Consider the following 25,881-nt stretch of genomic DNA (forward strand, 5'->3'; position numbering starts at 1 on the left):
GGAGAGAGACTTGCCAGATTTTAAAATGCATTATAAAACTACAGTAATAAAAGCAGTTTGATAGTAGTAGGAAAAAAACATGGGGAAGAGTATTGTCAGGGATTTGTCTCCTCCCTCTGCTGAAGGCCACCACTCCTGTCAGACAGGCAACCTCTCCACACAGCCATGCTGCCCAAGGCCTGGTAATTGCTCCTTGCTTTTGCCCCTACAGGGAGCGGTAACCCTCCCCTACAGGGAGCTGCCAGCCCTGGGTCCTGCCCTGTCCCTTTTGGTTTTCCTACACCGGCCCACACATTATAAACCTTCCCCTGAATCAACTCTCCTCTCAGGTTACTCCCCTTGAGTGTGCTGTTTCTTGCTGGGACTCCCACTAATATAGCATCAGTCGGAATTTGCTCTAAAGAAAATAACCTGAGTACTAATATGCTTAGAAATTCCTACTTTGCCTCAAGATGACAGAATTAACCCATCCATGTTTCTTTCACCCGAATTTGTGTATGTGCATGGATTATTATTATTTTTAACCTGTAGTCCACTCCTCATTTCAGTATAAGACATAAATTAATATTTTTTTCCAATGGCTAGTCAGGTGTCTTACTGAACAACCAATACTTTCCCCAGTAACCTGTAATGCCACCTTCAAATATGAGATTTTCAGTACGCTGGAGCCTGTGTTGAGCTGTTTTTTTCCTACCACTATCAAACTGCTTTTATTACTGTAGTTTTATAATGCATTTTAAAATCTGGCAAGTCTCTCTCCTTTCTTTCCCCCAGAATTTTCTTATTCTCGTTCCTTCTGAGAGTATGTTGAGTTCTAACATTGACTGGTAACTAATGTCTCATTCATTGTTTACTTCTTTCCTCCAGCTCCCCTACTTTATGAATGAACTAACTCTGACGGAACTTGACATGGGGGTGGCTGTGCCAAAAATCCTTCAGGCCTTCAAGCCTTATGTTGATCACCAAGGTAACTCTTAATTGCCTCTAGCAGAGAATCGCCCATTTGTACGGGTGTTAAAATGTCTTAAAATGTCTCCATCACAGCAGATTGAATACCAAAGCTTTGTGTATAGAGGGAGTTTGGGGCCTTTTTAAGAAGCATCTGTCTCATGTCAATTGTCTTTTGTTCTTAACAGTCACAGCTTTCAGCCGATAGGGAATAGATCCTAATTCTTCTAGTCTCTCAGATCCTTGAAGGTCCTCACCCAGCCCAAACATGCCCATGTACCAGTTGGTGGGGCCTGGGCATTTGTGTGATTTAGAAAATAGCCCCTGCCCTGGATGGCTGCAGCCCTTGCGAGGGCTTTCAGCCCTGCTCGCCCCCAACGTGCACCTGCCCCAGCTTTCATCCCTTACCAGGTGCTGCCATTCTTCATATGCATTCGCACCTTTGCGTTGCCCCAGCTTCTAGGTTGCAGATTCTTTGACCTTCATGTTTCACATCTTGATGTTCCTTCCCACGCCTAGTAGGCGCTCAGTAAGTATTTGAAAAAATGAAGACGTGTTGTCAGCAATATTTTGAGAGTATCTCTCTCTGCTGGGGGAGGGTGCTCAGATTTGATTTTTAAGACATGCTCCTGACACCTTATTTACACCTGCTCTTGTGAGTTGGGGCAGAAAGAATTGATTAGGATGTATAGAGTTTAAATAAAATTATGATGTAAAAGGGGCACCTTGGTGGCTTAGTCATTTGAGCGTCTGCCTCTTGATCTCGGCTTGGGCCTTAATCTCACGGTTGTGGATTTGGGCCCCATGTTGGGCTCTGCACTGGGTGTGGAGCCTACTTAAAAAAAAAAAAAAATGGACATAAAGACTTGTGTGTATTTTGTGTCATGTGATTTTAAAAGAACCATGATGGAGGAGTGCCTGGGTGGCTCAGTTGGTTGAGCATCAGACTTGACTTCAACTCAAGTCATGATCTCACAGCTCATGAGTTCGAGCCCCGCATCCAGCCCTGTGCTGACAGCTTAGAGCCTGGAGCCTGCTTCACATTCTGTGTCTCCCTCGCTCTCTGCCCCTCCCCCACTTGCACTCTCTTTCTTACTCAAAAATAAATAAACATTAAAAAAAATAAAAGTTTAAAAAATTAAAAAAAAATAAAAGAACCATGATGGAAAATTTAGTACACAGGAATGGGGGGAAATCAGAGGCTCAAGCCAGGTAGGCCTGTTCATAGTCCATGAACAGGCCGGGAAAATCTCTCCATTGTGGAAGTGTTCGACTTCTTTTCTGTAGTATTCCTTTCCAGATGCACCTCTTTCCACCCAAACCAGATTGACATTATTCCTCAAAGGCACAGGAGCAAGGTGGGGAGAAAATAATTACAACTTTCCGAGGGTGATTATCTGTTTTGAAGTAAATGTTTGGTAAATTTATAGCATCTGTTTTTGTCTCTCTATAGCTGTATCAGATGGCTCTTGAATAGTTTATTTAATGAAATCATTTTCAGTGTTGTATACATTTGATGTGAATACAAAGAGATTTTTTTTTCTAGCCCTACAATTATTGCAGTTCTGATGATCTCTTTAGCAATATTTCAGCCTACAGTGAGCCCATATTTACATGTTTTTAGTATTACATGGATTTCAGAGATAGACCAGAGTGTTATTTACAAGTCCAAAAGTCCACCTAATACCTGCATGTTAAGATCACCTGTAACCCCTTGATCATGTCTACACTTTGGTAAATCTGAGTGTTCCTGGGTTTGGTTAATTTATGGTTCACAAAGGGTAATTCTAGAAAAGATAATTTGCAAACAACGGTTTAGCTAGAGTTCTTTTAACTATATGTGAAAATTTTAAAGGTACATTATTCATATGTTGAGCACCTAGCTAGGATCTCCACCTCATCGGTGTATGAGGGCTGCCTGCCTGTCTTCCTCTGGCTCTGGTGGGCTCTGGGCTCCCCTTTGCTCTTGGCTTTGTGAGGAATTGACTAGTAACAGGCTGGTAAATGATCAGCTAACATACACCTCAGGCTTAAAGAAAGTAAATAATACGTGTACGTGCTGTATTTCCTAATGTGTTAGCAGTCTGTTATCTCTGTCCTTTGTTGAATTAATAGAAATTTCCAGCAAGAAAGAAGCAGGGCCACAACTGGGCTTTGCTGTATCTAAGGAGTGTCCCCGTAGCTTTGAACTCTGCTGCTTCCCAGGGCAGCTTGGTCAGGCTTTGAGTGAAATTCACCAAATGCCTAAGCCTCTTTCCTCTTCCTCTGGAGCAAGACATTTCACTACCCAGATCAAAGCTTTGCCAGTTTTTAATCCATTCGAGGCTCACTTAACTCCTTTCAGGGCAAGCTTTAGACATCTGCCTGCTTATGTAATAAGGAAGGAAATGTTATGAAAGAAAGGAATGATAAAAGACATAAAGCCTGTGGGTTTTAAAAGTTTGATCAAATTAGGTTTTCCCAAGTCTGCAAAGGATGCTTGTGATGATGGTACAACAGACATAAACGTAAAGGAAATGTGCTGTTTTGGATTCCATTGCTCTAAGGGAAACTTCACTTTGAAGGAAATGAAAATCGAGAGTGACTGGCTCAAATGGACTCTGGAAAGCAGAGCTCACCTTCCGGGGAAATACAAGCCCAGTGAAGAAGGCTTCCACAGCCCTAAAGATGGGGCACCTTCTGGGGGAATCCCTCACACACCCTTTTTCCCCCCCTTTTTTGTTTCCTAACTTACTTGTTGGAGACAATGGCTGGGAGGTGGGGGTGCAGATACTCGGGCCAAGGCTGACTGGATCACTCCGTCCTCAGGATGAGCGATGAACGGTGGTTCTGAGCACAGCTCTGGGGCCGGGCTTTGGGATTCACAGCTCCTTGTCCTTGAGCAGTTTCCGTAAACCTCGCTAACCCCTCTCTGAAGTGGGGAGACTGTGACTTGATGGGCTAGGCTGGTCTAGCACTCAGTGAGTTAGTGCATGGAAGGCACCTGGAAGGTGTGATGCCAAGGGAGCGCGGTAAGTGCAGGCTATTATTTTTACCATTGATAGTGGTGCCTTTGCTGCTGCTGCTCTGGGAGAGTTTAGAGTGTAGGTGGCTATGGTGCCCAGTTGACCCATTTTACAGGAATACACGGAAAGAAAAAGGCCATCCTCGGCTGTCGTGGCCTTGCCACTAAAAGGAGCAACGTCTGTAGCTCCTCCGAATGAAATCACATGTCGGCCCCCATCGGCCTGAGTCCCAGGACACACAGCCAGTTTCTCAGGTTGAATGACCACCTTCCCCAGGGGCGTCTTCACTCCCCATCATTGCAGGTGGCTGGAAGAGGGGAAGACTTGTCCCTTGGAAACTGGCTGTGCACCTGCTGCTTCATCTCTGACCCCTGCACACTCCACACGCACCTCTGACTGAGGGCCACGCGTGGGTCTCCTTTCTTCCTTCAGGCGGCATGGCAGTCAGATGCCCTGGAGGGTCAGAGCAGCACCTGCAGGCATGTCAGTCAATGTCAGGATGAACCGAGGATGTGGGCTCTGACCCCTCAGGCTCACAAATTCATTTAGTCTTCAGGACTTTGGCTGCATGTATTTAAACCTACAAATAGGCACCGAGCGTCCACCACAGACAGAGTGCCATCTATTTCAAGATTCCCAAATAACAATAATAAGCTTTGACAGAAGGTGTTGGATTCTGTGGCAAGAGTACCGTGTCCCACAGGAACAGAAACCTTGTCTGTTTTCAGAAATGCCTTTGGTCATGACCGGTGGTATCTGCCATCTACGACTTGCCTTCCGGACCTTGACCTTTAGTGCCTGGTGCCTTTATCAGGTGCTGGGACCGAAGTTACTTTGCCACTGAGTATTGCAGAAAACTGGAATCAGAGCCGGTCTGTGACCTGCCCATTCCTTCCACTACGCCCTTGTTAAGAACCTAGAGGAGAGGGGCGCCTGGGTGGCTCAGTTGGTTGGGCGGCCGACTTCGGCTCAGGTCACGATCTCGTGGTCTGTGAGTTCGAGCCCCACATCGGGCTCTGTGCTGACAGCTCAGAGCCCGGAGCCTGTTTCAGATTCTGTGTCTCCCTCTCTCTGACCCTCCCCCATTCATGCTCTGTCTCTCCCTGTCTCAAAAATAAATAAAACGTTAAAAAAAAAAAAAAAAAAAAGAGCCAAGAGGAGAGGGGTGCCTGGGTGGCTCAGTCGGTTAAGCATCCGACTCGATTTCAGCTCAGGTCATGTTCTCACGATTTGTGAGTTCAAGCCCCTGTTTGACTGACGGTGCAGAGCCTGCTTGGAATTCTCCCTCCCCCCCATCCCCCGCCTTTCTCTCTGCCACTTCCCTGCACACACTTGTGCACACTCTCACTCTCTCAAAATAAATTAAGAAGAAGAAGATACAGGAAAACAGCAGCCCAGAGTTGAGCACAGTGACAGGGCCAGACTGTGGGGCTCAGCACTGACAGGAATGGGCCCACACTTTCTGACCGGATCATGCTGCAGAAAGAAAAATTACTTTTTTGTGGAAAGGGAGAAAAATACCATTTTGTGGAATTTGGTTGGGATGGAAGAGAGGAGACTGATTCAATCAATCTTGAGAGGCGGAGCAGTTTCCGAGAACAGTTACAGGTAGACAGAGCGGCATCAGTCCTAAGAGACACACCCAGATACAAGGAATGCTGGTTTTCTGTGGTATTTGAGTGAGCAGTATGGCATCAGGAACAAGACAGTCCCTGGTGTGCTTTTCTCAGAACCTGTAACTCCAACGTCTGTTCTTAGTAATATATTATTAAACGTTCCATTTTAAGAAGTTTGTTCTTTGGATGCCAAATGTTGATTCTCAAAGTGGAAACCAACCAGTAACAGTTAAAATCAGCAGGAAACAGGAGAGCAGATGACACAAGGGCCAAGTTCAGGTGAGCGCGGCTTTCGGTTCTTCTAACCCCGCCGAAGGAACGGGTGCCCTGTTTAACCTACTCCAGTGAGACTGATGCCTTTTAGTTACTTTAACAGTGGCGAAACCGTGAGCTGCCGAGAGAAATTACTAGATTTATGTGGCCCCAGTGAGACTGTTCCTGTGTCCATGGCGTCTGTCAAATAGAATACCAGGAGGAGGCCAAAGGACCCGTATTCTAGTTGTCTCTGGTGACACTCACTAAGGCGTGCTTGTCTCCCAGGACACCTCCGGCCAGTCTGCACCAGGTGGCCTTAGGCCGTCTTTGTCCATCTTCAGGCATAAGGTGCCTGAGGGCAGGGACTCATCTCAGTGGCTTCAGCTCTGACATCTTGCACTGAGAACTCAAGGAACATTTTTGGTGGAGCAGGCTGTGACCTTTGCCTCAGTCTCCTTCTGAGCAGTGGCAATGGTGACTGCTCCTTCCCTCATGAAGCTGGAGAGCGGAAAAACAGCCGTCGGAGCTCCTCACAGGTGCTGGCATGAAAACCGACTGAAGTCGTCATTGTCCGTTTTGTTCTCCATGTTGCCACATCACGTGCCAATGGTACAGGGACTTGTTAGTCATCAGCTACTACTCTTCACATGAGAACCGCTTACGTGGGGGAGGTCTGTTACAGACTGAATGTTTGTGTCCCCTGTCCCATCCCCCCTCCAACTTCAAATGTTGAAGCCCTAACCTGCAATGTACTGACATTTGGAGGTGGGGCTTTGGGGAGGTGACCGGGTTTAGATGAAGTCCTGAGGGGGAAGGGTCCTCCTGATGGCATCGGTGCCCTTATGAAAAGAGACCAGCCAGCTAGCTTGCTGTCTCTGTCTGCCGTGTGAGGACACAGTGAGAAGGTGGCCTTCTGCGAGCCAGGAAGAGGGCTCTCACTGGGAACTCACTAGGAACTGAATTGGCCAGCACCTTGATCTTGGACTTCCAGCCTCCAGGACGGTGAGAAATAAGTATGTGTCGTTAAGCCAACCCAGTTTATGGCCGTTTGTTATAGCGACCCAAGTAGGCTAATAGGAGACCCTTTGTTTTCATGGCCTTTCTGGAGAACCTCTCTGTACACTGATTGCCATACTCCTGTTTAAAGGCTTCAGAATTGTCCGGCTCAACGTTTGGTTTTTGTCCTCGAGTGCTAAGAGCAGGCGGTTATAGAGAGCAGCATTTTGTTTTATTTTATCTTATTATGTTTTTTTCGATATATGAAATTTATTGTCAGATTGGTTTCCATACAACACCCAGTGCTCATCCCAACAGGTGCCCTCCTCGATGCCCATCACCCACCCTCCCCTCCCTCCCACCCCCCATCAACCCTCAGTTTGTTCTCAGTTTTTAAGAGTCTCTTACGCTTTGGTAGAGAGGAGCATTTTAAATGAAATGCCTCGCGAAAGGGTCTTAACGTTTGTCCAGAGCACAAAAGAAAGAGCTCTCTGCACCTGCATTCATCCGGGCTGGTCGTGTTCAGCTTGGTGAGCATTGAGACCCCGGTCACGGAGCAGGGCGTGCTCCCATCCTTACATTGTTGACGCGGATTGTCCGCACCGAGAAGACGGCCTTTCTAGTAACTGTTCATTTCATCTTTCACTCATACTGGCACGAGCATCCTGACTCACCCATTATGTAACCATGTGGTCTCAGCTCCAGGTTGTGTGAGCTCCAGGCTTTTCAGGATGCTTTTTGGCTTGCTGAATCATTGTCACAGAAGAAGATTTTTCTTTGCACCTAATGCTAAAATAGTCTTCCCCTCATCTAAATGCAAGCATGTCATATTAAAGTAATCTGTTGGAATGGCTGCAGTGTATATCTGGTTTTAAAAGTTCTCAGGCCAATCTTGACTCCTGCATATTCTCCCTGAGAACCAGGGCTGAACATGGCCCTGTGGGTGGGCCTATTGGGGCATACACAGTGATACGAAAACAGACCCTGCTCCTCAGGCAGAGGCTCCATCAGATAGACGTCCATGCTTCGTGCTCTCCCCAGCCCAGACAGGACTCTCTGCCTACCTAGTGCCCCATTGGCCCCGTGGCTTTCTCTGGGCTGGTCCCCGTCTGCCATGGCAACAGCGGGAACCTAGGCTGGAGCATAGAGTCATGGAAGTAGCAAAGTGGGCTGGCGACAGCAGAGAGAGGGAAGAGCCCCAGCTGGGATGGACGTAGCCCTCCTCTGAAGAGGCAGCACAGCCCCCTTGTGCACATTAGGAAGCCCGTAAACAGAGGTCTAGAAAGTTCCAGTGGAACTCAAGCCCCAGTCCACATGCCAGGGGTCCATGTGCGCCTTCCCTCTGCCTTCCCCACCCCGGCTCCTAGCAGAGGGGGCTCTGGACCACACATCACTGGGCTGAATGTCCCAGTTATTGGGGCATAAGCCAGCAGTGCACTAAGCTATAGTCACACCTCCTCATTTAAAGAAACAAACAAAACCTACTTTATAAGAAGTAAAATTCTGATGCCTTTAACATGACCATCTTCAGAGGCACTATATGCTATTAATATTTATGGGAAGCCTGACCAGGGTTTTCAAAAGAAGTTATTTCTGAATATATACAGCAGCCAGGTAGTTTGACTCGTATTGATTCTCAAGTTAAAAAAAAAAAAAAGTGGAGGTATTATACAGCAATAAATATCTTCTTTATTGATATTCTATCTATATTGAGTTGAAAACCTATTAATATCTAGGCCTTTTGCCCTATTCCCTTCTCCTGGAAGTGATCCTGACTAAATGTCTTTATAAAAGCAGACGTACCCTTTGTTTCCAGTAACAGTACCTTTGAAGAGCAAGCTAATTGATGATTTTTAACTGCTTAACATAAGCAAGAAATAATGCAGTTTTATGAGTTGCGACAAACAAGACAGTCACAGTTGATCTGCATATCACTTAATGTCATTCATGGAAAATAATTACCTTCAATTATGATGAAAAGAATTTGTTGAAAACAAAGTGGAAATTATTCTGCCTTTAGTGAAGAATTATACCATTAGTGCTTCTTGAAGTTAAGCAAAGCTTTTATCTGAAATGGTGGCCAAATAGGGGATAAGTTATTTACTGTAATTGCTTGAAAATGCTGTTGTGTGTGAACAATGGTTTTAGATTAGTTTCCTGCTTCCTTTCAGATGTTGTCATGTGTCTAATGAGGATCTATAAAGTTTATTAGCATTTAAACACCCACATGAAAGATCACATTTTGATTGAAAGTCCGTGAAGTGTTACAGAATCCTGAGCTGAAAAATCACAGCCTAGCATGTTCTATTGCCAAATCACAGAGTCCTGGTGTAGAAGTTCATGAGATGATCCCTGTTTGCATTTTAGACTTCTGGTCAGTGACCACTTCTGTTGGTGGGCCATCCCAGTGACATTCCACAAACTTAGATATCTCATTGACAGTGGTATTGTAAACTAGGGTACAAAGTGGTTACCCCACTTTATCTGGATAATTCTGGGGCTTGAACATTAATTATTTTATTTCCATTACTAGGCAATTTCCAGAGAGAAAAGGGTGCTAAAAGTTTTTGTCCCTATGTTTATACTGAGCTCAATCTGGAGCATTTTCTGTGCTCCACTGTCCCACCAACATGAGATAATTTCAAGACAGTGGTTCTCACATGTGTCTTTAAAGAATAGCGCAGCTTTGGGGGTGCCTGGGTGGCTCAGTCGACTAAGTGTCCAACTTCGGCGCAGGTCATGATCTCACAGTTCATGGGTTCGAGCCCCATGTTGGGCTTTTTGCTGACAGCTCAGAGCCTAGAGCCTGCTTTGGATTCTCTCTCTCTCTCTCTCTCTCTCTCTCTCTCTCTCTCAAAAATAAATAAACATTGGGGCGCCTGGGTGGCGCAGTCGGTTAAGCGTCCGACTTCAGCCAAGTCACGATCTCGCGGTCCGTGAGTTCGAGCCCCGCGTCAGGCTCTGGGCTGATGGCTCGGAGCCTGGAGCCTGTTTCCGATTCTGTGTCTCCCTCTCTCTCTGCCCCTCCCCCGTTCATGCTCTGTCTCTCTCTGTCCCAAAAATAAAAAAAATAATAAAAAATTTAAAAAAACGTTGAAAAAAAATAAATAAACATTAAAAAAATAAATAAAAAGAATAGCCCCTCTCTTCCGCCTCATAACTGCCTGAGAATCAGCAGACTTTCTCCTGGCTTTGCCTGGGTCAAGCCATCTCCTGTTGGGAGTGTATTTTCTTACTAAATGTGAGAAGAACCCAGAGGACTGGATCCTTCCAATGCTGACAGGTTCGCTAAGCTCACTGTGACCGTTGTACTGGATATTTACATGTTGGCAAGCTGACAAACGCTTGAACCATTTCCAGGAGCTTTTCTTCGCGTGACCTCCCCTTGCATGCAGTGGTAGTACAGGCGATACAAATCTATAGACTTTCAATGTGATATAAATTTTTTTTAACTTTTTTTAATGTTTTATTTATTTTTGAGACAGAGACAGAGCATGAGCCAGGGGAGGGGCAGAGAGAGAGGGAGACACAGAATCCAAAGCAGGCTCCAGGCTCTGAGCTGTCAGCAGAGCCTGACGCAGGGCTCGAACTCATGGACCGTGAGATCATGACCTGAGCCGAAGTCGGATCCTTAACCGACTGAGCCACCCAGGCGCCCCATCAATGTGATATAAATTTTTATACTGTCGTTGATAGTCCTGTTTTCCTGGGGGGAAAAAACCTTCTGTTTTTTGCCCTTTCTGCAGGACTCTGGATCGATTTGGGAATGTCCTACAATGGGTCCTTTCTGATGACTCTCGAGACCAAAATGAATTTGACCAAACTGGGGAAAGAGCCTCTTGTTGAAGCCCTGAAGGTTGGAGAAATTGGCAAAGAAGGGTAAGGGGCCATATGGATTTACTAATCCAACCCTGGGGAACCAACCTCTCCCTCTAGCATTTGAGAAGCAGCTTTGATGTGTAGTGGCCTCAGATGTTGGGTGAGCTTCCACGAGATTGCTTTTGGACCACAGAGGATTTCAGGGAATGGTTCCTTAGTTTCGTCCCCCAAAAGCCATGAGTCCCCACCTCTGCTCAGCACCTTTTGGCCTCAGTGCTGCCATTGGGGGGCACAGCATCGATTATCCAGAAAGCATCACTGACTCAGACCGGCGGGGCAGGTTCATCTGCACAATAAAATGTTCTGTGAAGGGAATCGTTCGGAAACGTCCTCCTTCCACCCACAAACAGCAATGTGTGGGCAATGCGAAGGTCCCTGGGAGGTCTGTCTGCTGTAATCACAAAGTCAGAATTATTTATAATAAGATAATTGATTTTGTAGCCAAGAGGGTGCTCCTGAAGTGTTTTGAGATGTATTTTCCCTAAATAATACAACATTGGTTTGCTTGGTAGTAAATTCCTCTCTTTGTAGAAGACGCTGCATCTGCTGCCCAGTTTGTCTGATTGAGTAAATATTTCAAATCTGTGCGATAGTTAATGAAGGTTGATTTATTTTTTCCTTAGATGCCTAGAATGGATAAGCTGGAACTTGTACATTTCCATACCCCTTAAAAATGACTGCTTCTGACTGAAAATGTAAATTTGATTATTGTTTTTACCAAACTAAAAATGCTAAGCGGAGTCTACTTCTCATCTCTTTACACCTTTGGTGTGGAATTGACAGTACGATGACAGGAAAACCCCACAAGGACCCACCTTGTCAGGGTCTGAGTATGAGACACAGACTCTTAGATTTTTGTTCAGTTATGATGCTGACCTAATGACTGTATTCATACATGTGGTAACAGTAGATGGGGGGGGGGGGGGTCTTGCATTTGAGAACGTGCTTTTACCTACTCTGATTTATCCAGGTTACTTAATGAAATGTTCCTATTTTAATGATTGGAAAGTTTCCCCTGCCGTATGCAATCTAACCTGTATCTGTGCTGTTTTCCTTTCATTTTTCTGCTATTTGTTAAAATGTATTTGGATTCGGCAATCTGTGGATTGTATTTTCTGGTGAGTGGTGTTTATTAACTCTCCATGTAGCATTTCATGCCCTGTAGGTGCTGAGTCTTGTTTGGTCTCGTGTGACACCACTAGGAAGCTTGTCCTTAACATGTTCCTGGACGTAGAGGCTCAGTTTATAGACCTGAGAGGATTGAGGTCAGGGTATTTAAGAGGCTTTCCTGGGAGGGAAAATCTTGCCAACTTCCCTGATTTGAGTTGCTGGGCGTTTGATCCAATCAGACTCCACTTCCTGTGCCTGGATGCCCCCACCCCACTGCCCTGCACAGCTGCACTATCAGCCATCCAGCCTATGAGATGAAGCAGACTCTGGGCAGAAGCAACCTTGAAAATGAGGTCTAACTACACAGGAGCAGGACAGAGCAAACTTCAGTCAGAACCTTGTGGAAGGAGCCTGTTCTGGACACAGCCCTGTGCCCAGCACAGAGCTGCTGGGACTCCAATAGAAAGGGAGGTCTTGGGCAGCAGATGAGACCCCAATACATCCAAGTCCCTGAGATCCTGGCCACTTAGGTATTCCATGAGTGCTGTTACTCACGTGGCTCTCTTGGCACAATCTCAAGTTCATAAGCCCTGGCTGAACAGGCGGACCTGTTTCTGAGTAAGCAGTGTTTCACTAGACTGCATGAAAAATCTCCTCTGCTCTGGGAATACGATGGTATTTGTCTGTAATATACTTAGAACGTACCTTTTTTTTTTTCTTCCTAGTAGAGACTGGGATAAATGTTTTGCTTCTTCCTGTGAGGGTGTTAAATATGCTGACGTGTAATGGGCTGTCATTTAATTTTAAAGGCAAGGAAAACACGCATTCCCAAAAGTGCTTCATTTGGGAGAAAAAGGCCTGGAAAAATGGACCTTTAGCCTTTTCTTTTTTACATAAAGGACCCCTTTTGGGGAATCTGAGAGCTCTGGATCCTTCTCCCTGAAAATGCCCACTCCATCTGGCTCACAATTTCTGAGTGCACTGAGAACCTCTGAAAGCCCATCCATAACTAAGAACCTAATCCCACAAGTGATTCTAGAGTCCACTTCTTCACTTCCTCAGTCATGAGCATATTGGAATCACCCTGAGTCTAAATACCAAGGAGAGACGGACGTCAGTGTACGTGGTAGCTACTGTTGAGCATGCGATCTTTGGTACCGACGTTTCCCTCCACAGTGAATCTCTCCAGAGATTAGGCTCTGGCGGGGCCTCTGCTTTGTTTCACCGCCTTCTTCGGTCCCCCTTCAAGTGTGCAAGTGATTGTGCCCCCGGGGGAGTCTCTAGAAGATGCTGCTCAACCTGTGGGAAGTCCTCCTTACTGGTAGAACGTTTGTTCATGTCCTCACATTATTACCCTGAGGATGACAGTGAGAAATTGAAATCTGCGTGGCTTTATTCTAGTGAAGCCCTTTCTCTTTGAAATATGTGTATACTTTCTATTTTTAGGCATTTTTCCTTCAGTCTTGATTTCCCAAATAGCCATCCTGTGGCACACTGTCATTAACATAACTCTGGGCGATAATGTGCTCAAAGTGGAATTCAGGTAGCTAGCTGAGTGGCCATAACTGTATTCGACCTGAAGAGGACCAGAGCGAGTCAGTAAGGAAAACATCCTACATGTTGGCCGCTGTCTAACGGAACCGTGGCTTTGGAGTAGGGCATTTCCTATAAGGCGCTCAACCTGTTCATGCGTTACCCTTGCAGCCTGGGTCCGGTGTGCAAGTCCCCATAGGGAGGCCCCTGTGACCTCCATATTGGGTCACTAGTCCACAGCGTAGCCCGGACCACCACCACCCCGAAGCCCCTGTGTTTTGGGAGCCGAGTGCCTGCAGCCCACACTGTGACTCGGTCTAGCTGGGAGGGTGTGTGCACGCGTGTGTCTGTGGCAGATGCATGGTGCTGATTTCACTTAGAGAAAGTGAATACGTTCTCCCGTGCGTGGCCACCTCACTGGGCTGCTTAATGTAACTATGCAGCCTTCACTTAAAGCATTCTTTGGAAGCTGCCTTTTAGGACTGCCTCCAGACCTGTGACATTCTTTTAACTGTTCTGAGTATCAGTGAATCATCCTGCTTTGTAGATGGATTGGATCTTAGAGAAATTGCTAGAAGTTGTTCAGGGGTGATGGTGATCTTGAGACCAAGAAATAAGATGTTTGGTCCAAGATAGAGTATCAGTGATAAAATAATTCATTTTTTTCTTATGTGTCTGGCTCCAAGCACGTATCCAAAGATTTTTAGCAGAGGCAGCAAAACTAGAATTAGCCCTTTAAGGCGGCTCTTTGAAAGGATGTCATACTCATCTGGATTCTAAGGTGTGTTTTAAAAAAACTAGGCTTATTAACGTTCCAGCACATCTTTTCATTTTTTTTTTTTAATGTTTATTTTTGAGAGAGACCGAGCATGAGTGGGGGAGGGGCAGAGAACCCAGAGCAGGCTCCAGGCCCAGAGATGTCAGCACAGAGCCTGACACGGGGCTCGAACCACGGACTGCGAGATCATGACCTGAGCTGAAGCCAAACACTGAACCGACTGAGCCACCCAGGTGCCCCCCCCAGCACATCTTATATAAGAATGTGCAGTGTATCTTTCTCTGAAGTTCATGCTGACATCACGAGATCATAAAATTCATGTTGAGTTATAAAACTAAATATCAGCCAAACAGTTACATGTTTAGTTAGTAAGGATTGGGTGCCACATTGGGGTAACCGTTTGGTCAAAATCAGAATTTTATGTCATCTGATCCACTTGCACTGATATGGCACTGTCTAAATTATTAACTTCAAGCCGCAAAATTTATCCTGTTCTCTGTCCTGCAGAGGATTAATTTGGGAACCCGAGAGCTCTCTGCAGTGCTCAGCCTTTGGCATCTTTTGCCTCAGGGCTGGAGGCTGCCAGATGACAAATACCAGTGGGGAACAGGAGGGGCTGGTGGCTCAGCAGGTTTCGCTGCGGTCACAGATCTTGAGGCAGCTTTTTGTGCTGCGTGGAGGGGGAGGAGGTTACCTGCGCTGGCGGGACACAGACTCCTCGTCTGAGGGCACATCTAGAGCCAGGAAGCAGTCCTCGTACTGATGGACAAGTGAGATGGGTTTCTCAGATGGTTGTGTTATCTTGGGGACTTGCCTCCCTGACTTTCCTCATCTCAAGACCCAATTTATAGGCTTTCTTGGGACTAATATTTTGCTGTGCACATTTTATATAAAAGAAGATCTCTGTGAGGACTGCCTAACCAGGGAAAGCTCTGAAATGGCTTTGCGACCAGTGAACACCCATAGCATTTCCCGGACTAGCCAGGACTCTAACGGAAGGAGGAAGAAAGAGTCAGTTAGGTATTGTCTCCATGGTCAGGGACAAGAGGCTTTTGTACGTGCACAGGGAGTTTCCCTTTAACTGTACGCAAGCCTGTTGGTGGAACGGCTGGCTCTAATGTTTCAGAGCTGGGGTCGGGGAGGATCCGGGTGTCCTGCCAGGGAGGACACTTGTGAGGTCCTCTTACAGTCGGGCTCCTGTTTCACAGGGTGGAGATTTCAGCTCCACCATTCTAGCTGGGGCCTCTGCTGGGCCTTCAAGTCTGCACGAGCGTGTGTGCTCTGCCCTTGGGTGCCCTTGGCCACTTTTGGCCAGGAGATGACTGCCCCCTGTGAGCATTGGAGGGAAACCCCGTAGGGATCACACCTGTAGGGATTGGACCTAAGCTCTGCTGCCTTCCCAGTAATTTTGTCCTTATCAGAAATGCAAGGCTCTGCTTTGTGACCATTTGGTTGCTTAGTAGTGTTCAGAGACTACTCTGTCCCTCGTTGGCTTCATCCCAATCAAGTCTCCGAGCCTCAGAGGTGGGCCCTACCTGTCTGCCTCTCTGAAGCAAAGCCGCCATCCAGGGAGGGAGCTGCCTTTTGTGGGGCCGAATCCCGGCCAAGAACCCCCCACTAGTGCCATTAGAGTGGCCCTCGCCACTGCTGGTGATCTAGTAACCCCCATGCCTCTGGAAACTTGAGTATCCCTGGAAAGATTAACGGGGAATGTTGCTCACTGACGAGGCTTTGTATCACTTTCTTTTTTTAAATGGTTTTTAAATTTGTATTTCTCCGGGAAACTTCCTAGGCTGTCCTGTCGGTTGTTTCCTAGAGTCCCTTGAGGTTTGTCCCTTGCGATTGTTGGCTTTTTCTGTGGCCTTTAGGAGCTAGAGCAGGTATGGGATAAGACACATAATTTCACTAGGAAGGAGTCTGGAGTCAAAACTAATCTGGAGGTAACTAAGGCAGAAAAGCATCAGAGTCACTGAACTCAGGCAGAGCCCAGGGACTTGCCTAAACATCCCCGTCATCCCGTCATGTGTGAGAGGAGGTTATGTCGCCAACATCAGCTGTCACCTCACCCTTGCAACCATCGTGCTTTCCATCCATCCCCCCGCCCCCCACCCCGCCACTTGGCTACTGCTGCACTGTCGATGAGATCACTGCATTTTGTGTGGACGGCATCACACTCCCACCACCTGTCCGGACGCATGCACAGAATGGAACTCTTGAGGCCCAAGTCCTGTGCTGCTCTCAGGGCACTTGGCACTGAAGAGTCTCCGGGTAACCTGACCAACCCGAGGGCTCTTGGATCCAGCCTCTTCTTTTCTGGGTGGGTTGGGAGAATGAGGACATGTTAGCAGTGATGGCGGTGGAGCATGTGTGTTCTCTTTCTAAGCAGAGCCTGAAGGGCAGGCTACGGTGGTGACTCTGCCCTGATCAGTTGCAGGCCCAGGGCGTACTGTCTGGCGGACAGTGATGAGGAGTCCTCCAGTGCTGGCTCCTCTGATGAAGACGATGCTCCAGAGCCCAGCGCGGGAGACAAACCGCTCCTCCCAGGGGCTGAAGGGTGAGTGGATCCAGCTTCCAGGGCTCCAGGGCTCAGGGCACCAACTTGGGTGTCCTATATAATCTTTCTTCTTCCTCCGTATTGAGTGAGTGACTTTTACATTAAGAACCCAGAGTCAGTGCTTAAAACCCCAGCCCCCAAAGCAGAAAGACCCAAGTATTCTTTCCTTAGCTAAGAAGATCCCCATCAAAATGGCTTTCTTGGGCCAGTGAAGAAAATTATTAATAGAGCATTGAAAGGCGTGTTTAGTGCAAGGAGCTTACACAACACCTCCCCCTAGTGCCCGATGGAGAGCATCGCTGCCCTCAGTTGAGTCACACTTGCTCATTGAGCTGCTGGTTCCTACAAGGCTGGAACATTTGGGTGATTTCTTTGGTGAATTTTGAAGACGTGGGCTGCTTAGCTGATCTTTTGGGTCATGGACTTCGTTTTCGGGGCTCCCTTTGCCTGTAACTTGGACTGTGGAATAATAAGAGTGCTTAAACAGCTTCTCTGTAAGAATCTTTTAATTATTCGAAGTGAGTTGAAGCAACTAAGATTATAAAGAAACCAGAGATTCAGAAGCATTTGTAAGAAAATATCAACCTGTTCACTTTTGAGATCCTACAGAAGATGGAGAGAATCCAGACGTTGGAAGGGTCGATACTAACACTTGAGTTCATTATTTAAAATCTACCCTCTTGACCTTAAGAATGACTGCTTTTCCCTACACATATACACATACTCTTCCTGGCACTCTGGAACTCCAGAGGATTTTAAAAAGCAAATACCCTCTTTCCTTAGGGCAATCCTATGGTTGATAGGACTTGATACAAAAGCTTGCTTCGTGGCCTTCTAGCATGCCACCTGAGGTAACATTTTTCTTTAGAAAAAAGTTCTAAGCCCTTTGAAAAGTAGTTGCCACTGAAAGTTGGTATGCCATCACCTAAAAGACAATCAGTGAATGACTGTGTTTTATGTCCCTGTCAGATGCAGCACGATTTCCTATTTGCTGTGTAGACATGGGGAAGTTTCTCTAGGAGAACTCGGGATTTATGTTCAGTAGTTGAGGGCTGTTAAGGAGGACAGGTGGGATGCCTTCTCTGCACTGCGAGAATTTTGTCTCTCCATTGGTCAAGACTTGGGTCCTGTCTGATGTCTACACCTTCCCTAATGTAGTGGTTTCTCCACTGGAGGTTGTTTTGCCCACGAGGGGACATTTAGCGATGTCTGGAGGCAATTTTTATTATCATGACTGGGGGAAACATGCTGTTGGCACCTAGAAGGCTCAGACCAGGGTGCTGCTAAACATTGTATGGTGCATAGGACAGCCCCCACCACAAAGAATTACCTAGTCCAAAATGTCAGTAGTGCTTCGGTTTGGAAAGTCTGGTCTGGAGTAAGGTGAACGAAGAACCACAGAGGTGTTGTGTATGAAGGAGCAACGTTTATACTAACATCTGTGTCCTTCATTTAAAGGTATGTTGGGGGTCATCGAACAAGCAAGATTATGAGGTTTGTTGATAAAATTACCAAGTCAAAATATTTCCAAAAAGCAACAGAGACAGAGTTCATTAAAAAGAAGATTGAAGAAGTCTCCAATACCCCCCTGCTGCTCACTGTGGAAGTGCAAGAATGTAGAGGAACCCTGGCGGTCAACATTCCACCTCCCCCGACTGACCGAATATGGTGCGTACAACCTTATGGTTGCGTGGTCATAAAAATCCAGCCTGCGTACCCTTGACATTGTGGAAAGTGCCCTCTGGGCAGAAGCACTTACACACGTTTTTCATAGAACCTTAATGTTTGTCCCAAATCCAATTCTACTTTCTTCTGTGAACGGTTCATTCACATTTAAAGCTTCTCACTGCCATGAGATCATGACCTGAGCCAAAATCAAGAGTTAGATGCTTAACTTAGGTATGTTTATAGCAATTTGATGTTTTTGTTGTAGTTTTTAAAACATTGGTCCATGCCAGGTGGAAGTTTTTAGGTAGTTTGATAGCACACAGTCTCTTGTCTGGATCCTTTACCAACAGTGTGAGTGCCAGTCAGCTCCACTGGGAAGCCTTAATAAGCATGCTGTAGAGGACGGAATGAAAAAGCAGGTTATAGAATGTTCTCTGTTTACATATGCATATTAAGAGTATGAGGGAAATTGACCCCGCTTCTCTCGGTGGTCCTGTCTTGGGGATAAGATTCTGAGAGAGGCAGTATCTTTCACTTTCTGCTTTATACATATGTATATTTTGGGTTTTCTAATGCACATACACTATCTTTATTAAAATAGAAACAAAAGAGATCCTTGCCATTTCAAGAGAAGCAAAAGACCAGAAAACAACGCCCAGGTCACAGACTTTTCCAGTGGTGCTTCCTGGCTCTCCCAGTTTGTCAGAACTGTTCTCAGATCATCACAGCCCTGCACGTGGTCCAGGGACGTGGGAGCTCGCAATTCCTATTTGCTGCCTTGAATCATTTTTAGAGGGGGTGTTCAGAGTAAGAGAACATTCACATGGGGAGAAGCCCTGGGTACATGAAGAATGTTTGCTGTTGGTACTTGTCTACTTCCTTGTCTGCCTCTCAATGCAGTTGTTTGCTACTTGTCTTCTCCAAAAAGGTATGGTTTCCGGAAGCCACCATATGTAGAGCTGAAAGCTCGGCCAAAACTTGGAGAGAGAGAAGTGACTCTAGTTCATGTGACAGACTGGATAGAGAAGAAACTGGAACAGGAGTTTCAGGTAAACGTGTGGTATCATCTGGTGTGTGTTTCACACGAGTCTCAAAGCTCAGGGCAGAACAGAGGTTCTGGATTTCATTCGGGTCAGGATCCTCTTTCGAGAATCTAATGAAAGCTATGGACCCTCATCCCAGGAAAGTACGTGTTATGATCAGACAGGCATAACATCTTAGGTACGATTTCAGAAACCCGGAGCCTCAGCCACAGAACCCTGTTAAGTAGTTCAGAGGAAACCCGAAAGTTGGGTCCACTAGGCCAGAGCTCGTTCTCCAAGCCTGTTTTCTGCTTTCTGCCACCAAAGGAACTAATGTAGCCGAGGCCCTGGGATGAGCTATATCTACCAAATTTTTATCAGATGTTCGAGGTCTGTCAACGTTTTATGGATTAGCGAACAATTTACTTTGAAATAAATGTCACCGTTTGAAGGAGACCTGTATTTTTGCAGTGGTATGTTTTGAGATACCGCCTTTGAAAAATTATGTTTTTATTTAAAAGCTATGGATTATTAGGGGCACCTGGGTGGCTCATTTGGTTAAGTGTCCAATTTTTTTATTTAAATGTTTATTTATTTTTGAGACAGAGCGAGACAGAGCATGAACGGGGGAGGGGCAGAGAGAGAGGGAGACACAGAATCTGAAGCAGGCTCCAGGCTCCAAGCCGTCAGCACAGAGCCCGATGCGGGGCTCGAACTCACAGACCGTGAGATCATGACCTGAGCCGAAGTCGGACGCTCAACCGACGGAGGCACCCAGGCGCCCCGAGTGTCCAATTTTTGATTTCAGCTCAGGTCATGATCTCACGATTTGTGAGATCAAGCCCCGAGTCAGGCTCCGTGCTGATAGCACAGAGCCTTCTTAAGATTCTCTCTCTCTCCCTTTCTCTCTGCCCCTTCCCGGCTCGCATGTGGTGCGTGTTCTGTCTCTCCCTCCCTCTCTCTCTCTCTCTCTCTCTCTCTCTCTCTCTCTCTCTCTCTCTCTCTCAAATGAATAAACAAAAGCTATGGATTAACTTTAACTGAAGACCAACTTCTGGGAAGCTTAGTATTATCACCAAGCAGAAAAGTAGTTTGAACCTAGTGAGAGGAAAGGCAACCTTTAGGTTTGTTTTTTTTTTTTCTTTTCCCTAGAACCTACAATAGGTATTAGAGTGGGTTATCTCTTTCAGGGGTATTGCGGTACAAGGGGGAAAAGAAAGGCCAAGGGTCAGAGATTGGCTCCTGGTATTTTTGAGGCAAGTTGGGAAGTTGACAGGTGACTGTTATACCCTCCCATAGCCACCTTTTTTTGCTGTTGTAAGAGGCATTACTGAAGATTGAATGCATTGCCAGGACTCACTTGCATAAAATTAGTTTATAAACATGATAGCCAGAGTACCATCATTATCAATCACTGATGATCCTTCACGTGTTCATTATGGTAGAATTTCTTTCATATATAGCTTTGTCTGGTTCTGGTGTGAAAAAAAAAATAGCTTACTTTTTTTTGCTAGGGTCTAAGTGAATAAACTTACTTGGAATATGTGTTCTGGACATAGTAATTTGGAAATATTATGAGCAACTTAAGCCAGTCCTCTTAAAGTAATGGTGTTAAATATTTATGAACTCATGAGTAGTTTTATTATATGTACATGAAATCAAAGGCTGCTTCTGCCTCAGACCTGTGTTCATGCACTGTGATTCCTCAACTATTTAAATGTGGCAGAGGAATTAGTTTAGAATGTGCACGAAAAGTTGGTTCATATGTACATTTAAAACTTATCTGAAACCTAAAATTATCAGAACAGAGTAGGGCAACAGCCCGAGGAACCCGAGCATCCTTCCACACGGCTATTCTTTTCTTTCTACAGAAGGTTTTTGTCATGCCAAACATGGATGATGTCTATATCCCCATAATGCACTCAGCCATGGACCCTCGCTCCGCTTCCTGCCTCCTCAAAGACCCACTTGTGGAGGCTGCTGACCAGCTGTGATGGGTGAAGATCTGACCTTCCCAGTATTACGAGATCTGGCTCAAAGTGTGGGGTTCTTGGCTGCTATCTGCGCTGTAGCACTGGTCTGCCCTTGTGCCACAGCTTCTGCCCTCTGCCTGCCGGTGCCCATTCCACTGTGCGGTGTCATTCCACGCATCCGGGAACTGGTGTCTGCACTGCCTGCTGCAAAGCTTTGACTCAGCAAAGGGACTGTGGAAGAATGACCACGGTGGATCCAGAGGTGACAGGGGACTCACACCATGGCTCCAGTGTTTGTGGCAGCGAGAGCACAGTGCGAGCAAAGCTTACAACTGGAAGGCCTTCTTCCCCTTGCCCCGACTCCTCCAAAGCTTTTCCTCAGGCAGCCAGTGCACAGTGGAACGTTTTTGCACTTCTAGTCCATAGGTGATACAGCTCTCCACGCTTCCAGAGAATGTCTGTTCAGGAACGTGAGCGGGGTGGGGAGTGGAACTTTGTGAACCATTTCACTGATAAAGAGATACGCGTAGCAACTTACCTTTCCTATTAAATTGTGCGTTTTGGAAGCAAGTAGCCACAGAACATACACACACTAACATCCTGTCAGCTGGGGTGGGGACAGCGAGATTTATGTGAAATCAGGCAAAGCCATGAGATCAAACCATCCCAAGCCTTCTACCACTGAGGTACAATCACCTGGTTTCTAACTAATCCCAAATGTTTTCCTGAGACATGAGGGTATGTGAAAATGTCAAATACTGCACATAAAGAATTGGGGTAGGGGGCGGAAAGCCAGAGCAATGTCTATCTGGCACTTCCTACGTGCTCTGTGCTTTCTACAGGCCGTCTAAATGCTATGTTAAATCTAACTGGTTCGGGATGTTTTGAGGTTATGGGCAGTTTCCTCTTCTGACAGCCAAAGGCGAGAACTCTCTACCACCTTTGAGAGTTGAGACCAAGTTTTGCTCAACATTAAACACTACATTAGCTCAGAACTCACGTGACCTTTCTTTAACGTTGCCAATCTTATTTTGTGCATTTGTGTCAGAAGGTCTTAGTTTACAAGTTTGGGGGCTCCCTAGTTGTATCATTTGCTTTGAGAAGTACACTTAAAACACAATTTTTTATTGTTTAAAAGCTGCATTCAACATCAGAACTACCATGGGTGACTTTTGATGACTTACATCTGTGGACAAAGCTAATCGTGGTTTTTTAAACAGCACCTTGCCTGAACCTGACTTTAAAGAAATTAATATATTGAAAAAACATATCTGAACCCTTGACTACTTTAATCGCACCATTAAAACATTTGACTTAAGTTATTTGATCATTCCAGTCGGTGTACTGTTCTGATTTCTCATTGTGTAGGCCGATTTGCCTGGCAGTCTTGTTCACTGGTCTATTAAAATTGTTGTGCAATAACTAAAGGCAAAGGACTAGATGCACTACTGTGTAGATTACACGAGTCCCCTGTTGCACTTAACCCAATAGTATGTGGGGATTTACAGTCGCTTGCGTTGTTTCACAAAATAAATCTCTCAATGTCAAATACTAGATAAGCATCTAAGTTATTTCTACTGAATCCTTTTTAGGTAATAGGGAGACAATTAAGCAGTGGGTACAGGCCACTTGGGTCACTCAGCTGCCAAAGCAGCTTCGATTTCCTGGTGACCACCAGGCAGGTTTTCTAAACTGCAAGGCGGTCCTCACCACACCAAGGGAGCGGGGTGCCCGGCTGGCTAAGTAGGTAGAGCATGTGACTCGATTTCGGGGGTCGTAAGCTCTAGCTTCACCTTCAGCGCAGATTACTTAAAATCTTTAGAACAAAATCTCCCTCTCCTGAGGCAGACCCTCAACAGTCTAGCAATCCTGTTAACTTGGGGACCCCTGCGGTTATTACGGCCAAAGCAGTTGATACACTGCACTTGTGCATCCTCGGCCTTCAACATGTGCTGCCTTGTACTACGAACTGATGCACATTTCCCCCAAACCCGGGGGACATCGCTACTCCCCTATCTGGACCCGGGAGGAGTGTGCGTTTACTTAGGTGCCTGCCGCGCCCGGCAATGCAGAAAATCGAAATTCTCTTCCCAACGACCTTCGTGAGGCTAACTGGGACACATTAATTTGTCCAAGCTTTTATTCCCATGCTTGGTACAGTATCCAAATAAGCAGTTGGCCCTAAATGGTAGTTATTCTCAAATAGATCACTGCCACACCTCAGCCAGGTGAATTATTCTTGCACCATCAGGACCGAAACCAGTTGCTGTCAAGTACACCGCGGTCCTTAAACTGCTCAAGGCCACGTACTCCCTTCCCTTCAGGCCCCCCCCCCCCCAACGCCGCGGTTAACCTGCAGGTCCCGATAATCACGGAGAGGACAGGACTTCCACAAAAGAACTAGGAATGTGCGGGAAACGGAGTAGCGGGGCCTATAGGATCCCCGTAGTCTCTCCAGGGCACTTCCCACAACGTCGCCTACCCCCTTGCAGCCGGGTGCGGACGTGTAGCTCGCGGTTAAAAGGGCCGCCGGCGGAGGACCGCGCGGCCCCAGTTATGCGCAAGCGCGTGCTCTGGCGCTGCAGCCTGACCCCCGGCGCCACGCGCAGGCGCGGCGGGGGCTCAAAGGCAGCGCGTCGCGAAAAGAAACACCAAGACCGGGGCTGGGATCAAACCATTTTATTCAAAGGCTTCGGGGAAAGGTCGAAGGGGAGTAGAAGGTGATCTACGTTCTCGGCCCGGCAGGAATCTGCAAGAGCGATAGCAGTGGGTTAGAGGACGTGCGCCCGCAGGTCCGTTCCCTCCCCGCCGCCGCCGCCGCGGAGGCTCGGCTCAGACTGTAGTTCGCATCACCCGCGTCAGCAGTCTAACACGTGCTTTTTTGGGCATGTCATCATTGCAGGCCGCCCGCGACCCACCCGGCTCCAGGGCCCGGAGACCCGGGCCTAGGCGCCAGGACCCACCACAAACAGAACCTCACCTCTCGAACCTCGCAGTCGCCGAAAGACTGAGCGCTTCCCCGCGGAGTCTACTTAAAGGAGCTGACAGGAGGCTGTTGGGCGGGCTTTACCAGCATTAACCAATAGCAAGTCAGACTTCCGGTCACGTGCCAATAAGGTCGCCTAGGGCTCTTCTGCGCTCGCTGAGTCCTCCAGAGTGTAGAGTGGTCACTTGCTAACCATAGAGATAGGAGTGAAAGAAAGACCGAGAGTCCTGCAGCGTCCGTAAATTCTGGATTTCTTTCCGAGTCTACGTTGCTGGCTTGTAATTAGCACGTCTCGCCACAGTACGCGGAAGGAACGTTTACAAACAGAACCCTACTAATGCGTCACTTGTTTGAGACATCCTGTGCCAGGAGCTAGGCTAAGAGCTGAGCGTATAAAGGTGACGATCTAACCTTGTTCCTGAGTTCAAAGTAACCTGTTTGGGTACAAAAAAAAAAAAAAAAAAAAAAGCCTATGTTTGAAAGTAGGGTGTGTGCAACCAAATCCTGAACTTGTGAGGAATTTGTTGGATGACCCTCGGTTTCAGGAAAATAGGAATATTCAAAAAAGCTGTCGTGAGGATTAAATGGGTTATTGTCAGTTCCCTAGCACAGGCCGAATGGTAAACAAATAATTGTTTTTAAAGGACTGGTGTGATGTGGAAAACTTATGTGAGTGCAGTGTTTTAATAAATGCTAAAATAGGGGCATCTGGGTGGCTCAGTTAGTTAAGCATGGGCTTCAGCTCGGGTCATGATCTCCAGGTTTGTGGGTTCAAGCCCCGAACCTAGCTTTGTGCTGACAGCTCAGAACCTGGAGCCTGCTTAGGATCCTGTGTCTCCCTCTCTCTCTGTGCCCCTCCCGTGCTCACTCTCTGTCTCTGTCTCCCTCAAAAATAAACATTAAAAAAAATTTTTTTAGAGATTTTTAAAGAAGTAAATAAATGGTAAATGGTAAAATAGAGCTGTGAACAGCCTACTGTGGAAGCTCAAAGGAGAGAATGCCGAACTTTGGGAAAATTAAAAATGCCTCTAAGTATTGAACTCCTATTGTAAGGCAGGCACACTATTCACTACAGTTCACCCTTGAACAGGGAAGGGGGGGGAGGAGGTGTTAAGGGTACCCACCACACAGCAGTGGAAAATTCCTGACTAAATTATGAGTCCCCCAAAGCTTAACTACTAATAGCTTGCTGTTGACAGAAGGCTTATGGATAACATAAACAGCTAATTAGCACATATTTTGTGTGTTATAGGTATCATATACTATATTCTTACAACAAAGTAAGCCAGAGGAAAGAAAATACAAAGAAAATCCTAAGGAGGACCGGGTGCCTGTCTCAGTTAGTAGAGCATGTGACTCTTGATCTCAGGGTCATGAGTTCAAGCCCCACCTTGGCGGCGGAGCCTCCCTAAAAAAAAAAAAAAAAAAAAAAAAAAAAAAAATCATAAAGAGAAAAATACATTGACAGTGCTCTATTGTATTTATTGGAAAAAAAAATCCACAAATAAGTGCACCCATGCAGTTGAAACTCATGTTGTTCCAGGGTCCACTGTAGCGG

General features: G+C 46.4%; 1 protein-coding gene and 2 non-coding genes across 8 annotated transcripts in view; 1 reads left to right on the forward strand and 2 right to left on the reverse strand.

Annotated features, from left to right (window-relative positions):
* Window positions 1–22,672, forward strand: part of TEX2 (testis expressed 2) — a 105,213-nt gene extending 82,541 nt beyond the window's left edge. For 4 of the 6 annotated variants that reach the window (XM_058704988.1, XM_058704989.1, XM_058704991.1 and 1 more), the window contains 6 exons: window positions 868–967; window positions 10,567–10,699; window positions 16,549–16,674; window positions 18,133–18,342; window positions 19,271–19,391; window positions 21,236–22,672. In XM_058704988.1, coding sequence (XP_058560971.1) covers window positions 868–967; window positions 10,567–10,699; window positions 16,549–16,674; window positions 18,133–18,342; window positions 19,271–19,391; window positions 21,236–21,358 — 813 coding nt within the window. In that variant the 3' untranslated portion in view covers window positions 21,359–22,672. Of the gene's footprint in view, window positions 1–867; window positions 968–10,566; window positions 10,700–16,506; window positions 16,529–16,548; window positions 16,675–18,132; window positions 18,343–19,270; window positions 19,392–21,235 lie in introns of those variants that run through there. The other 2 variants (XM_058704993.1, XM_058704994.1) reach the window with 2 other exon arrangements.
* A 1,167-nt stretch (window positions 22,673–23,839) lies between these two features.
* LOC131498652 (small nucleolar RNA SNORA76) lies at window positions 23,840–23,972 on the reverse strand. Its single transcript, XR_009255532.1, has one exon. It is a non-coding gene; the product is annotated as a small nucleolar RNA SNORA76 (small nucleolar RNA).
* A 195-nt stretch (window positions 23,973–24,167) lies between these two features.
* Window positions 24,168–24,237, reverse strand: LOC131498632 (small nucleolar RNA SNORD104). The gene has a single exon (XR_009255514.1). It is a non-coding gene; the product is annotated as a small nucleolar RNA SNORD104 (small nucleolar RNA).
* Between the last annotated feature and the right edge of the window lie 1,644 nt (window positions 24,238–25,881).

Source organism: Neofelis nebulosa, chromosome 16, assembly GCF_028018385.1.
Source record: "Neofelis nebulosa isolate mNeoNeb1 chromosome 16, mNeoNeb1.pri, whole genome shotgun sequence".
NCBI classification, from domain to species: domain Eukaryota; kingdom Metazoa; phylum Chordata; class Mammalia; order Carnivora; family Felidae; genus Neofelis; species Neofelis nebulosa.